A 15,665-nucleotide genomic window follows, 5' to 3' on the forward strand; every position below is an offset into this window, starting at 1 on the left:
TCATAACAAAAATAACAAGATGGCAGCGCCCAGGTGTATTGAAAACTTTGAGCAAATGAGAAAAGAACGTTCAAAAGCAGATGGTTATCATACTAATTCTAGCTTAGAACAGGTAATGAATAATATAATAATCATATAAATGTTTATATATTACGTAATCTGTTCAACATGTGTCTTCATACGCCTTTTTTTGCATATGCTAGTACCTAGCTAGGCCTAACTAGGCTAAATAAGGGGAGGGTGTCACGCCAAATGAGGTACCGCTGCCAAATGAGGTACCGCACTTAATTTGGCGTCTAAGGCGCCAAATTAGGTACTATTGCAAAATGAAGTTCCATTGTCATTTTTTAAAATACAGTTTATATAAAACAATCATATTTAAGCCAGTATTAAACTACAATATGTATTATGTGTTGTTACGCCTGTTATTAGATCACCATTACATTAAATTAAATATAAAGCAGAAAATAGTTATCCTTTTTTGATTTTCGTCGAATAGATCGAAGCGGAAGTGCTTCGGTCATGGTCCGCAAATTATATGATACGCCGTGTGTGCCAAAATCTTTTTACTGCTTTTTAGTTGTGCTGCAGTGCAGATTGTCTGTGATCAAGCAGAATCTGAGGATTTACATGTGCTTGGGGGTCTGTCTATCAAGGTACAACATTTCGACGAAGCCAATTTAATATTTTCATTTTTTTAAATATCTGTAGAATGCGTCGTCATTTATTCTGAAGCTAATACTGTAGGCCTATATACCGTAATCAGGCGGTATTAAGGCTAGTTCACGTACAGTAGAATTATGTGGTGTTGTTGCTTGATTGTAAATTGCCCAGATTCTTCATTAGAAAAGAACTGATATTAAGGTTAATTCTGGAACTGATATTAAGGAGTTTTTAGAACAGATATTAAGATGTCCTCTATAAACGGAGTCCTCACAAACTCATATAAGAGGTCCTCTTGTGAAATCAGGTTCCCGTCGAATTTATTTCAGCTAAGTAGCTAAATTATCATGGATTTTGTACCCACCATTCCATCGATAGCTTTTTTTCTGTCTTTTGTGTCGCAAACATATTATTTAACACATTTGTTAATTCCCAATGTCGTTACAATTCATCAGTAACATTTTTACATTTATCAATTCCGTATTTTACCTCCTATTTCATTAATGTTCATATTTTTCTATACACTTGACAATGATCATTATTATCATCTATATCTCGTTTTAAAATATTTTACACATAAAGAATTTGTGAGATTTTCATTTGTTTGTTTTCATTTTACAACCCGGATTATACAATGTAATTTATATACAAGATGAAACGAAATAAAATCAGATCAGTACCACCTGTAACTCGTATCACAGTGAATTCCTTTTCTGATAATCGTAGCAAATTAGAAATTATATTAGCATAATAGTATTTCTTAAAGCTAACCATTTTTCTATACTTGTTTCTTTATTGTTATATGTTTCACCGTGATTCAATGTTATATAGCATATTGTTTTTAAATATAAATAGTGAAGGCTGCAAATGTGTAAATATAGGCCTAATCTACTATTCCATCGATATAGCTAATTAAATTACTGTATGTCAATAAATAATATATTAACTTGATTACAGTAGCATCCCACTCTCATCACCCCACAAAGTATAACAGTGCATGCATGTTCCACATTATGTACGACGTATAATTGATGGAACGAACAACCGAGATGAAAATAACGCATGCAATCTCCATTGCAAAATTAGGTTCCATTTAAGTATAAATTCTAATATTCCCGACCTCAAAATAATTAGTGTTATAACTAACTGTATTTAGCTTCCTAGAATTTCGTCCACCCCTCCAAACGTGTTTCCAACATCGTATCAAACAAGGTGACCGACTTCATTGCAAAATTAGGTTCCATTGCATTATTGCGAATTTAAGGTTGTTCCCCCGACTTCGAAGTAATACTTGCTTAGAATTTCACTCAAACTTTTTTCCCACATTGTAATATGATCTGAACAAACGACTTTATTGCAAAATTACGTTCAATTGTTTGCGAATTCACGTTGTGTTCCCAACCTTAAAATAACTCATGTATTTAGCTTGCTTAGAATTTCGCTCACCACATTCCCGTCCAAACATTTTCTCACATCGATATGAACAAATGAGATGACGACTTCATTGCAAAATTAGGTTCAATTATTTGCGAATTCACATGCTTTTTTCCAACCTCAAAATAAGTATTATGTATTTAGCTTGCTTAGAATTTCGCTCACCCCATATCTCATCCAAAGTTTTTTCCCACATCATATGAACAAGATGACACGACTTCATTGCACAATTATGATCCATTATTGCGAATTTATGTTCAAATGTTCCCGATATCAAGGTAAAAAGTACCAGCTGAATAAAATATCTCTAACATATTGCAAAATTAGTCTCTATTATTGGGAATGTTTCCGACATCAAAGATTGTTAAAACTTGATGAAAATGCCATTAGGATTGGTGAATTAATTAGTTAATTACCATTATTTATTTATTGTGATATGCATGTTCAACTGTTACCTTCTATTACGGTACGTGACATGAAAAGATTGATAACAAAAGAGAACAACGCAATATCTCAAAATTTGGTTTCATTATCTATTTATGTTCTAAATGTTTCCGACCTTATGAGTTATTGTTTTGATGAAACAATCTGATGAATTTCCCCTCGAAGTAGGCCTACCTGTAGCCTGCCATCCCTTATTTATTTATTATAGGTCACACACACACACGTGTAACAAATGAGATGATGAAATTATAACAAATATCTAACTAACAATTTGCGACTTAGGTTCGCCATTATTCCGAATTTATGTTTTAATGTTTCAGACATCAAAGTAAATATAGTGTTATACTGTAGGTATAATAAGTGAAATAAATGTGATCATGTAACTCATATTCTTAAAGAACTTATAAATAAAAAACATAAATAACATTATACATTTTTAAAAAACGGAATTGATTAAAAATGAAACTAAAAGGTTAGGAAACTGTATAGTTAAGCAATGTTAAAGATGTATTGTCCCTTGAAACACAAAAAAATGAAGGTCAAAATATTCTAAATTTAAATTGGCCATATCAAAGTAATATTAAAGTTACTAACTTTAAGTCGAAAATTCGAGCCAAAAGCAACAAGTTTACGTAATTAACAGGTAAATTAGTTTGATTACATTTCGTCTGGAAAATTGTCGCGAGCGAAAGTAAACAAAGATTTCAAACCACGAGTACGCATTATGCATATGCTAATTAGGATTGTTTACAACTCCTCACGGTTGAGAAGGTATTTTCACACAGATCATGAGGAAGTTTTATGATTATGCATACAGATTAGCCAAACAAGCGCGTTTTATTATGGGGTATGTTTTGATCGAAAACTTTGTCTGGAAGTCAGAGTTATTTTTTTAACAAAAAAATGTCTGTATTTCAGTTAAATGATTTTTTTTTCGACAAATTTTTGGTGATAGTTAATAACTATTATGATACTTCAAAATGACCCACCTTTTTCCGAAATCTGTTATTTTTTATTTTTTTGGAATTAGTCAAAGGGACAATACATCTTTAAACAAAAAAATATATACAATATAATCAATAGAATAACGGGATACATTCATATTCAACGAATAATCATTTTAATTTGAAAACATAAACATAGAAATTCATAAAAACGAACAAAATAGTAACGGGAATAATGTACCGACGAAAGGAACGTCAAATCAAAATATTACTAGGAAATAATGCAGAAATGGCGTCCCATAACTCAAACAATCAACGTTTTAGCGCTAAAGGCAAATTGTCCCAGACCATGTCCGCATAACATGCAGACGTGACTTCAGACACTTCCCTTTGGCGCTAAAACGAGTAGTCTTCTTTTCCAGTTGCTTAGAAAGGGGTCGGTAGGCTTCCCATCATGCATGTCGAGTTTTCTATATTTTTCGATGGCAGTACCTTTCGTTTTTTACACTAAAATCGTAAATTTTCGTCGTATGTTTCAGTTATAATGGTTTAATTTCATACAATGAATAAAGATTATTAGGTTAGAAATACTCAGGTTAATAATTTTCAGTTTGTGTTTATTTGGAAATAAATAATATCAATATTTAATAACACGATTAGCTCGCCAGAAACGTGCTGCCAAATTAAGTGACCTAGCCTTGTGCGATACAGACCACGCGCACCTCATTTGGCAATGTCACTTCATTTGGCGTTACAGAGGGCCAGGCAATGACAAATGTATGTTTTCTCCTTGGTTTATGTTACGTTGCTTTTATTTTTTTATTGCAGGAAAAAGTAGAAGCATCAGTTGGTGAAGTTTATCAAACATTTATATCTGGTTCCAATAAAATGTAAGAATAGATTTTTAAATTTATATTATTTGATATGCGATGTATGCTTTCATAAACTTTAGAGACTCAGTGAAATATTGAAGACCTGTATTCATGTACCTCACATTAATTTCTAGAAAATCATGCCTATATATAAATATATAGACAACATATTCATATGGAATAGGTGTCATTATGGCCACTTCTTTATAATTCATTATTCTGTAAAATAAAAAACCACAAAATCAGCTAATAATTTAGAAATGGTTTTATTATTATTATTATAATTATTATCTGAAGTGAAGTTGAACAGATATGAAAAAGTTACTACAATAAACTTGTATATCAATCAATCAATGTTTTCAGACCAAAACTTGAACGTGAAAAACATCTAGGCTACCTGAACAAGGGATTGAAGCACCTTTCAGAGTCCTACGAGTGCCTGGATGCTAGCAAACCTTGGCTCTGTTACTGGATCTTGCACAGCTTAGAACTCCTAGGAGAGAAGATTTCAGAAGAACATGCATCACAGTAAGTACAAAACTACCAATAAATAAGAAATGGTGAGAGGGGAAAACAATTTTTTCAAGGCTGTAGTTTCAAACCTGACCTAATTGGTCGGATATTTTGCCATATTCTGACTGGTGGGACTGAAACCCACAACCTCCAGATAACTAGCCTAGCGAGTGTTCTCAATGTACTTAGTATAAAGTACAAAAGAGTAGGGCAAAACATCTGACCAATTATTCAACACTCTGACGCAAAGCTACTCCACAGTAGTTAAAAACCTGAATTAGTTATCCATCTAAAAACAGAATAAAAGATTCATAAGAATATATGAGGTACTGTATATTTTTATGTATTTTCTTTTTATTCTAATGTATCTAATGTTTAATCTTTCCTTTTGTTCTTGAACCGAATATTGTTTTGTATTTTGTAGAGTAGCACAATTTATTGGAAAATGTCAACATCCAGGTGGTGGTTTTGGAGGTACTCCATTTCATTTTGTGAAATAACTTATTTTAACTTATGAATCTTGTTATAATTTTTAACACATCTTCTGAACATTTGTTACCAGCCATTCATTTTAGGAGAAATCACATGTTATTTGAATATTAACTTACAGGTGGACCTGGCCAATATGCGCATTTAGCAACCACGTACGCTGCTGTCTTGGCACTTTCAACAATAGGAACAAAAGAAGCATATTCTGTAGTCAATAGGTGAGAATGAACACATTGACAAAATTAAACAGTATTCACATAAAGACAGTTAAAACATAAACAGTCAACTCTTCCAATACTGGACACCTTTGGGCTGACCTAATATGTCTGGTGTTCTTGAAAGTCTAGTATTCAGAATGTGTTTTTAATGGTAAAAATGAATTTGGGACCTTTTGGAAATATAGATAAATCTGGTTTTGGGAGAGTTTCTGGTTTTCAGCGAGTCCTGTATTGGGATAGTTGACTGTATATCTCTTGAAAATTATTACAAAATGTAATAGATGATACTGTGCTTGTTCTTTTTTAATTTTAGGGAAAAGTTAGCAGGTTTTTTGATGAGAATGAGGTCAGCAGATGGTGGCTTTATTATGCATGAAGGAGGAGAAATTGATGTCAGGTAAAATCAAAATACAATTTGAGATTGACTTACTGACTGCTGAGGACAAGGAGGGAGACATGAACAATTTCATTACAATTCATATTATTTCCATTTAAAGTATAAAATATTGAAAAATTGTTGATGGAGGAGATACAAAAATGCCAGAAAAATGCTGCACCTCCTTAAAAAAAAAACAGATGCAAAGAAGCATAAACTCTGCAAGCTGATATGAATTATTATATATAGTATATAGTATATTGGTATTTCTTATAATAATCTTCTAATAAAAAAAGAACTAAATGTTGAATCAACCTTGTATTTCCGAATTGAAATTGGTTTTCATTATATGATTTTTGTTGGTCATTTTTTTTGCAGAGGTGCTTATTGTGCAGCTGTTGCAGCAAGGCTAACAAATGTTGCTACACCTGAGATGTTTGAGGGCACACCAGAATGGATTGCAAGGTGAAATCAATTGTATATACCATATATATAATATATTGCGGATGTAATTCTCCTTTTGGGAATTTAGAGGGCTATCCCTGGTACCATACAAATGATTTAGTTTGTTTGTTTTCTTTATGTATCAAATTTAATACTACTATACTACTAAAGCTCTGTCTACACTATCAAACTAGTTTGACAAAAAAAAGTGTGATGTGCCAAAATATGGTTTTCATTAGAGTACAACAAATATATAAAAAATTGTATATTTCAGTTGTCAGACATACGAGGGCGGTTTTGCCGGCGTCCCTGGTATGGAAGCCCATGGTGGTTATACATTCTGTGCGGTGGCAGCATTGGTGCTAATGGGACACGATAGGTTGTGTGATGTTGAAGCTCTAGTTGTAAGTATACAAGGCATGACAATTTGGATTTTAGTAATGTGACCAAAATACTGATGACCAGGTCGAATTGTAATGAAAACTAAAATGTTTTTTATTAATATATAATAGTTTTATGGTATGTTTATATTATGATTAAATTAAATTATTTTTTGCAGAGATGGTTGTCCAATCGACAAATGAGCTTTGAAGGCGGTTTTCAAGGAAGAACAAATAAACATGTTGATGGTTGTTATTCATTGTGGCAAGGGGGTGTTTTTCCTTTAGTGCATAAAATACTAAATGGACATGGAGACAATGCTGTAAGCACACGAAGCTGGATGTTTGATCAAAGTAAGCTTACAACATACACAATCATTCACAAATAAAAAGTCTAAGCTCTGTCTACACTATCAAACTTCATGTGACAAAAACTGAATGTGTCCATATATGGACATGATGATGTCATATCACTACCATATTTGGGCATATCACTAACACCATTTGATCACATCACATTTTTTGTCAAACTAGTTTGATAGTGTAGACAGCCTAAATCAATTATACATGGTAATGCCTATCAATAAATTCTTTTTCCAATATATCTGCTTATTTTTAGACGCTCTTCAAGAATACATACTTATATGTTGCCAGAATGTTCATGGTGGCTTAGTTGACAAGCCAGGAAAGTAAGAACCAGTTTCTTTCTTCCGAGTACTGTATAAAAAGTGTTTTAAAAATACATATTAAAAAAACTCTGATACACACCAAACTGAAAATGCTGTGTACTTGTGCTTTAAATGGCATCATTAAAGGCTAGATATTGGATATATAGGAATTGGATACTGATGTGCTATAATTATATCAATGTGTGTATTACATATTGTCACCTGGTGTGATATCAATGACATTTAGACATATTTTCAAATTTATATCCATTAATAATAAACTACTGTAATATCCAAACATAAAAAATGTTAAAATAAATTGATATAGCTTCAAGTATAATACTGTATATGACTAAATATAAGCCCATGCTTGAATATAATCCCACTCCCGAATTGATGCTAAATTTCATTGTTAATGTTATCCCAGTATAATCCCCCCAGTCCGTCAGTTTTACCAACTTTCATACCCAACCCCCTTAGGATTTTACTCGTTATGATATACCGTATGATATGTTATCTTATAGAAGCAAACTGACATTTTAATTATTGATATTATATTTTTAACTTTTAAGAGCCATTGTCTGTAAGAATCAAAGAAATATCAAAAATAGTGGCAGACTAAAAAAAATGGATTTCTTTCAAATTTTGCACATGGCTATATATGTGTTGAGAGAAATCAAATATGAAGTATTTTTTATTTCACACATATATTTCCATGGCAACGGCCAAATTTGTGTTTTTGACAAATTTTGTTGTTTTTTTAAGGTTTTTTAAAATGGATATTGGTACTACTTTGATGAACGATATTTTTGTGTTGTTCACTTAATTATAAAAAATAATTAGTGTATGTCTAATAACAATGCATTGTGTACCTGCTTCATATTTTTTTTTTGTTTTTTGATTTCATACTTTGGAAGATACCATTTATTTAAAAAGGGGTGTTTTTCACTTTTTTTAAATTGTTAAATGCAACTAAACTTTACTTCACCATAACGCCCAAAGTGGTGTATTTTTTTAGCTGATTTATTAGAAATAGGTAGTTCTAAGGTTTAATAATTGATTTCTAAAATAAAATACTGGGGTAATTTAAAAATCTACAAGCAGTGTTGCGAGAAACATAGGCATTTTTATAAAAAAAAAACATGGTATATTAGTAAAAACATTTTATTTTCTTTGATTATCTGATTTGAAACTCTTTGGTCAGAAAAATTCTTAATGTTTTATATAGTTGTAGTTGTGTTGTGAGAAAAAAAACCAATATTTTTAATTATAGATTCTGTAATTCCCAGTTTTATTGTCATTTTATAGGTTATATCCTCTGGAAATTTGAATAAATTATCAGATCGTTGTGAATTTTAATCTTTGCAACAGATTACTCCTCTCTTATTTTGAAGCTCCTCTTTCATTTTTTTACTTCTTTTATTTGCTAACCTAAGCAGATCCCACATGCCCATCCACCACCACTTTCGACGACCATCCACCCCACCCCCCTACCCCAACAATAACCACAAAAAGATAAACTGCAACACTTTGGTCGATCATCCACTATAGAGTGTCAAATGCATGCATTCAAGCACCACCCACACTGCTGCTACCATCGCCCAACCAATAGACGGATTCAAACTCCTCCATTCCACCCCCTCCCCCTTTCTCAAAGCCCCCACCCACCCCAAGTTAAAAATTGCAATGCAAAAGATAGGACATAAAGTTAAGTTTTTAGACCCTCGAAAAATGTGATACTTATTGCATGGACCTATGAATTAGAGGTCCATGTTTATTGTATTTCTTTATATATTAGCTTTATTTCGAAGCGGTTTTAAAAACATTACTGTGACGAGATGAGAAAACTACACAGATTTTGACCGACCATTTTTCATATGATAAAAGCTTTTAAAATTTGTCTGAAAATGCTAAAAAATACTAAACCACCTGATTATAAATAATAATACAATTAGCTAGAAAATGGAGAGGCTCTTTTCGTTAAGAATATCGTGTATAGCCATAATACGTGATTTTGGCCCTTTATCGGCAGAACCTCCCGTAAGGGGTCACCGCCCGTAAGCGGCCACTTTTCCAGGTCCCGAGGATGGCCACTTACGGGAGGTTCAACTGTATTTAGAAAAACAATTATCCTTAGTTACGCATAGAAACAGGTTCTAAGATAACATAAATAATACATTTTGACATAATTTGACCCAACAAATGACCCTTTCACAAGGTCAGACATTTTCTGGGATTCAGTAGGTAAGTAAATTTGGGAAAAAGTAGTAAAGCTATGTAATCAATTGTTTGTAGTCATGAAACCCCATATTAAAAATAATATTGTACTTAGTTACGTATAGAAACAGTTGCTACAGTACACTATAGGTAAAATGTTGATGTTAAATTTGACCTCAATATGTAAAATATAATTTGTTTTTTCATGAAAACTCCATATTTTATTTAAAAAAAATTATCCTTAGTTACGTAAACAGGTTTAAGATAACACTAAAGGTCAATTTTTTACCTTTAATCAGATTTGTCAAGACTTTCTTTCTGAGATTATTAGGATTCAGTATTTAAAGTAAATTTGGCAAAAAGTAGAAATGTAAAACTATGTAGAAAAAATGTTTTGTATTTATGAAAAACCCCTTATTTTTAAAATATTTTCGCATAGAAACAGTTACTATGGTAAAATGTTGACCTCATTTGACCTCAAAATGAATGAATTTACAGGGTCAAGTTTGTCATCACTTTAAGATTATTAGAATGCAGTAGAAGTAAAATTGAGAAAAATTACAAATGCAATAAATTCTTTGTACTCATAAAAACGCCATTTTTTACGTTTTTTTAAAAAATTACTTTCCTTAGTTACACATAGAAATGGTTGCTAAGGTAACACTATAGGTAAAAAATGAAAATTTTTGAGATTTTTTTATGAACTATGTAAATTTTATTCAAACATTAATAGTTGTAGTAAAGTGGGGACCTGTCCTGTTTTGCATTCTGAACCCTTTTGACCTCAAATGACCTATTTACAAGGTCAGATATTTTGGGAGGTCTTTCTGTATCTCTTTACACAAAATAGATGTAAAAATTTATAAAAACCATTGACGCAATTATTTCAAAGTTTAACATTATTTTCCATCAACTGAATATTTCAATGCAAAATACTGTTTTTTCTGGCAATTAATTGAAATAAACCTGGCAACACATTCTCCTATTTTATCTAGACTATTCGTATGACTCTAGTAGCATTATGACAAGCCACATATACATTTTATTATTGTATTAGCCATATTTAAATTGTGTTTCATGTGTTTTGTTTGTTGATATTTTGTTTGTATTTTTCGTATTTTCCTGGCAACACAAAACCTATGTACGAAATTTACCCCAGTGTTTTTTTCGTGATTATTGTTGACAAACCTATTGACTATCAAATTACAAAAGTTCATTGATATAAAAACACCACTTTGGAAGTTATAGGTACGTTTATGAGGTATACTTTTATAAAAAAAATATTTTTTAAAAACACCCCTTTTTAAAATAATGGTATCAACCAAACTCCATTTTGTAATTTTTTTTTTCTACATTAAAATGGAACTCAATACATGTTGTTTACACTGCTATAAACAAAAACTGTATACTGTAAGTATTTTTGCTTAAAATAAGTATACAAGTTTGTACTTTTTCACTATAGAAAATCTGTGAAAAATGGCAAAAACATCAAAATTTGGATAATTGACCGTTGTCATGGCAACGGAGGCTAAAAATTAAAATGAATGTTGTAGATATGCTTTTTATTGAAATGTCTATTCATGGTAAAAATTTGAGCGAAATCCATTTTTTTACATCTGCCACCAAATCTTTGATTTTTACAGACAATGGCTCTTAAACTGTATGTTATTTTTTACATTATTGATTGATGTTGTTGCAGACCACGTGATTTCTACCACACCTGTTACTGTCTGAGTGGCTTATCTGTTGCCCAGCATTTTGCTGGTGGTAACCTAGCAACAACAAGCGTTCTTGGAGAGTCTTCCAATGAACTGGTAAGTTATGATTTATGACAGTTTAAAACAATGTTGAGGTACCGTAGTAAAGATAAACAGGTTAAAAAATGATGATGATTATTTACTGGGTGACCCAGCTCAATTACATCTTAATATTTCAAATTTTGTAGTAGATCTTGCTGCAATAATTCTGACATGTTCATCTGAAATTAAGAAAGATGAATTAATGCCTGATGACTGGGGACAAGTGGTAAATAATAGTAACAGTACTAAATCCAGCAACAAAATAAAAAGCCCATTATCTAAAATTATGATGAGATGCATGGTTACTGAAGATTGTTGTCTGCTGCCACCAAACACCTGAGTGATAGTGTTTTCTAATACAGTATTGATTAATGTTGAGTAATATAATGCTCTAGTGTGTTAATACGAAGCAAATTAAAACACAATTGGTTTACAGTCAGTAAAGCACCATAGGCTACCATTGACTGTCTACTGGTTGTTAGGCTTAGGCTTACTGAGTTGTTTGTAGTACAGATTAATTTCTATCAATATCTATTATTCATTTCGGGGAAGCATTTCATTGATTAAAACCCACAATAGGATATAAAAGACAAAACTTTCCCAAAATTCTAATTCAGGGGATTAGCAATGTGCACGTTGAACACATGTATTTGAAAATGTTTCTATACAGTAGATCATTTGGGTTCATGTCACCACAAGTAACTATATAATATAAACTAAAACATATACATATACAATTGTTTACTTTCAGATGCCAGTTCATCCCGTCTATAACATCGGAGTTGATTGTGCTTTTCAAGCTAGTAAATACTTTAGTACACTTTCAGTTCCAAAATTATAATATTTGTAGAGTTTTCAAATATACTTCAGAAGCCTATCCAGAGAAAAGGACATTTTTGTATGATAGAAATTCATATTTCAATCACTGTTGGAATTGTTTAAACTACAGATATATGGGGGTGGGGGAGTGTAAGGAAGGTATAATATAGAAGAGGGATGGCTATTGTTAATTGTCCATATCTTCCACTACATTTTGAAAATAGTGGGATAAGATTGTTTATTTTAAAGTTACCAGATGTTCTGCCAGTTTAGTAATGTAGTTTATTAGCTTAATGTTGTATCAATCAATGGTTACATAACACGTATAAATATGATTAAATGTGAGGAAGTCTAATTAATAATGTTTTGTATGTTATTGGTGTGTGTTAGTACTTAAAAGGTAAATTGTGGGTATGGATCTCAATTAAGAAACAACAAAGATAAAACTAAACAGAAAGGCCCTATTCTTTAAGAGAACGAAGGGCAGGTGTGATTAGCCTCAACCGGTTTCCTCCAACTGCTGCCTGTTCATGCATAGACTTGCCCCAAGTCTGCAGTTATTTCGAGGCTTTTCGATGTTCGTCTGAAATACAAGCTCAAGTAGTACACGTATGAAACGCCATATGTGCCAAAATTATCTTTCAACTACTTAAGTCTGGAACCCAGACTAGTTCATGCAATAGGATATTACTTGAATGAAATGCTATTGAGGTAGGAACGATTTAAAGGTTTAAATCAAAACATATACAGTTGTGAACATGGATAAGCAGTTATCAATCTTATAATTTTCTTTACATCTGTTTGATATATCTTGAATAATTTGAACATATTTGTTGTCAAGACCATGATCAACCAGAATGATTTCTCATTAATATGCTAATTCACCACCGCAATGGAAACCATTATTTAATCATTTATTTTACCTAATAGGAAAAAAGTATTTTTGACCTTTGAAACCTTAGATATCAATATTAGGAAGATTGTTAGCATGGGAACAAGGGTGAAATGTAGCCAACATTCATCAATGGAGTCCTGGTGCAGAGGAGAAGGGTGTCAGTTTAAGATGGTGAAGTGGTGGTAACTTAAGGCAAGAAGGACCAAATCTGTCAAATCCTTCTGGTTACAGACATGTATCATAGTGGAATTGTGGGCTGTATTTATTCTAGGACGGTCTGTCACTGGTCATCATATCATCTGTTGCTTGCTCTCTCCAGTAGCTCCACCTCCTGATGTTTGCTTCCTTTTCTTCAAGTCATTTTATCAAGCTAGACATCCATAACAAGCTTCTTCTCTTGTTCTCCTCTTCCCATCTATATTTCCAGTCAAGGCCGACGTTCTCAATACGGGTATTTTCTGATAATGTACCCAAGCAACCGATTTGCTTGTACATTACTAAAATGTTTTTTGTAGGTAGTAAGGAGTGGGGAAAGAGGTCAAATTACTTGCTATTAGGTAGAACAAACCGGTGCCTCTGACATGCCATTTGAATGTTTGTAACCCGATCCCAGTTCATTGTTCACACCAAACACTAGGTCACGGTCACAGTACAATATTGATTATAAAATAATACATGAAACATTATACAAGATTTTAATTAATTGAATTACAAGATGAGAAACTTATTAACATGATTCAATCAACTGAAAAGCTGGTGCATTGGGTTACAAATGACCTTTTCCCACCCGGTTCTACCAGGATTTCTATCCTTTCTATCCTATTTTGTAATTACGATGTAAACATCTCATAATTATGAATGTCTGTTTTTATGTTTGTTGTTGTAGCAACAAGATAATGTCAGATTTATGTATATTTTGTTGTCAGCATTACAAACACGGGCTCGTAATGCTGCCAACTATAAAATAAAATAGATATTTATCTTGTAATAACAAGATGTGGTACAATATTCTCATACTTATGAGGTATTTTGTGGTATACAGAACTTGTTATTCGAAAATACCTAAAAAGTGTCGGAAGAAAAAACAATGCAAGTTATGAGTTGGATCTAATAGGTTAACACCTTGAGACAAAGCAACAAGGGGTCAGAGAAAGGACAAATTTTAATCCTATTTAAATATAAAAAATGTCTAACAAAACATCCACTAATGTGTATTAATAATCATCTGAGTGTAAAAAAGGAGAAAAGAAAAGTAAAAATATGAAGAAATAAAGATGAAACAAGAATGGAAAAAAGGGGGCAGGAAAGTAAAAAATAGACAAATTAAATGCTTCTAAAGGGTTCTCTTAACAGTTTTGGGTTATATTAATTGGAGGACATAATTATAATAGTAATTTAAATTCCTAATATTAAATAACATATAAAACCTATAAAATATGTAAGCCTACCAACTGGTAAATTCATTCATTTCTTCACACATTACATATTAACAAAAGGTAGTCCACAAACTATATACGAGTTTAACTTAAAAAAAACCAAAAACAAACAAAAGCGTGTTTCCATTTTTACGAAGCATCGATTCAACAATTGTAATCCTGTACAATTATTATGGTGAAATTAACTAACCTTCCAATATTATTCATACTAATCTTATAAATAGTACAATCTAATAATAATCCTGGAATGACATAAAGATGATTGGAGGGTGTGTTATCAACTTCCGCATTGTCAGAAATTACCAGTAATTAGGTTCATGAGTTTCTATATTCATCTTTCTGGTGTTTTTAATAAAAGGACCGATTAATATAATATACATAGAGTTGGGAAAATCGTTAATCTTCTGGATAAATGAATAGCAAGTCAAAAATACAATAATTGAATACTGCTCCATATAAAAAATAAAAATCCACATTCTGATTCTGGTGATAAATTTAATGGTACACAATACTGAAAAAAAAACTTCAAAAAACATAACATCACATGTTAATATTATTAACATAAACAATATACAAGAGCATACAATTACTTATGTAAATAATATGTTAATGATATGCAAATTGTATTAACATATCATTTACATAAACAATATACAAAAGCATATATAATGATTGAGCTTATATAAATATAATAATCAACTCTTAAATTCTGCTTTTGATTTCCTTCAAACGAAAATAAATCTTTTTTTAAAGCGATTTATAGAAAATTTCATTTTAGCTAATGAGACAAACATACACCCATATTACAGGGACAAACACACAGACTCCTTTATTATAAAGAGTGCAATGGGCCCTACGAACATTTAAGACATTTTGTGGGCAGCACTGACTTAATTACTGTAAGGTAGAGAGGGGAGGACAATGAGGGGGAGGAGATAAAGAACTTTGCATAAAATTGAAAACTTTCAGAAATGTAATCTCCAACAAAAAAGGTTAAATAAAAAAGGTAGATTGTTGTAGTTCCTTTTTCAGAAACAAAACTTAATTTTATTTA

At 31.7% G+C, this 15,665-nt stretch overlaps 1 protein-coding gene across 1 annotated transcript; it reads left to right on the forward strand.

Moving 5' to 3' along the window:
- Nucleotides 1-5: 5 nt before the first annotated feature.
- LOC144852442 (protein farnesyltransferase subunit beta-like) lies at nt 6-12,635 on the forward strand. Its single transcript, XM_078710247.1, has 12 exons — nt 6-112; nt 4,314-4,375; nt 4,721-4,885; nt 5,295-5,344; nt 5,481-5,577; nt 5,891-5,974; nt 6,332-6,418; nt 6,672-6,801; nt 6,957-7,131; nt 7,397-7,466; nt 11,362-11,476; nt 12,213-12,635. The coding sequence occupies exons 1-12, from the start codon at nt 20-22 to the stop codon at nt 12,300-12,302; spliced, it is 1,218 nt and encodes a 405-aa protein (XP_078566373.1). The 5' UTR covers nt 6-19; the 3' UTR covers nt 12,303-12,635.
- Nucleotides 12,636-15,665: the final 3,030 nt, after the last annotated feature.

This window comes from Antedon bifida, chromosome 9 (genome assembly GCF_963402885.1).
Source record: "Antedon bifida chromosome 9, ecAntBifi1.1, whole genome shotgun sequence".
Lineage (NCBI taxonomy): Eukaryota > Metazoa > Echinodermata > Crinoidea > Comatulida > Antedonidae > Antedon > Antedon bifida.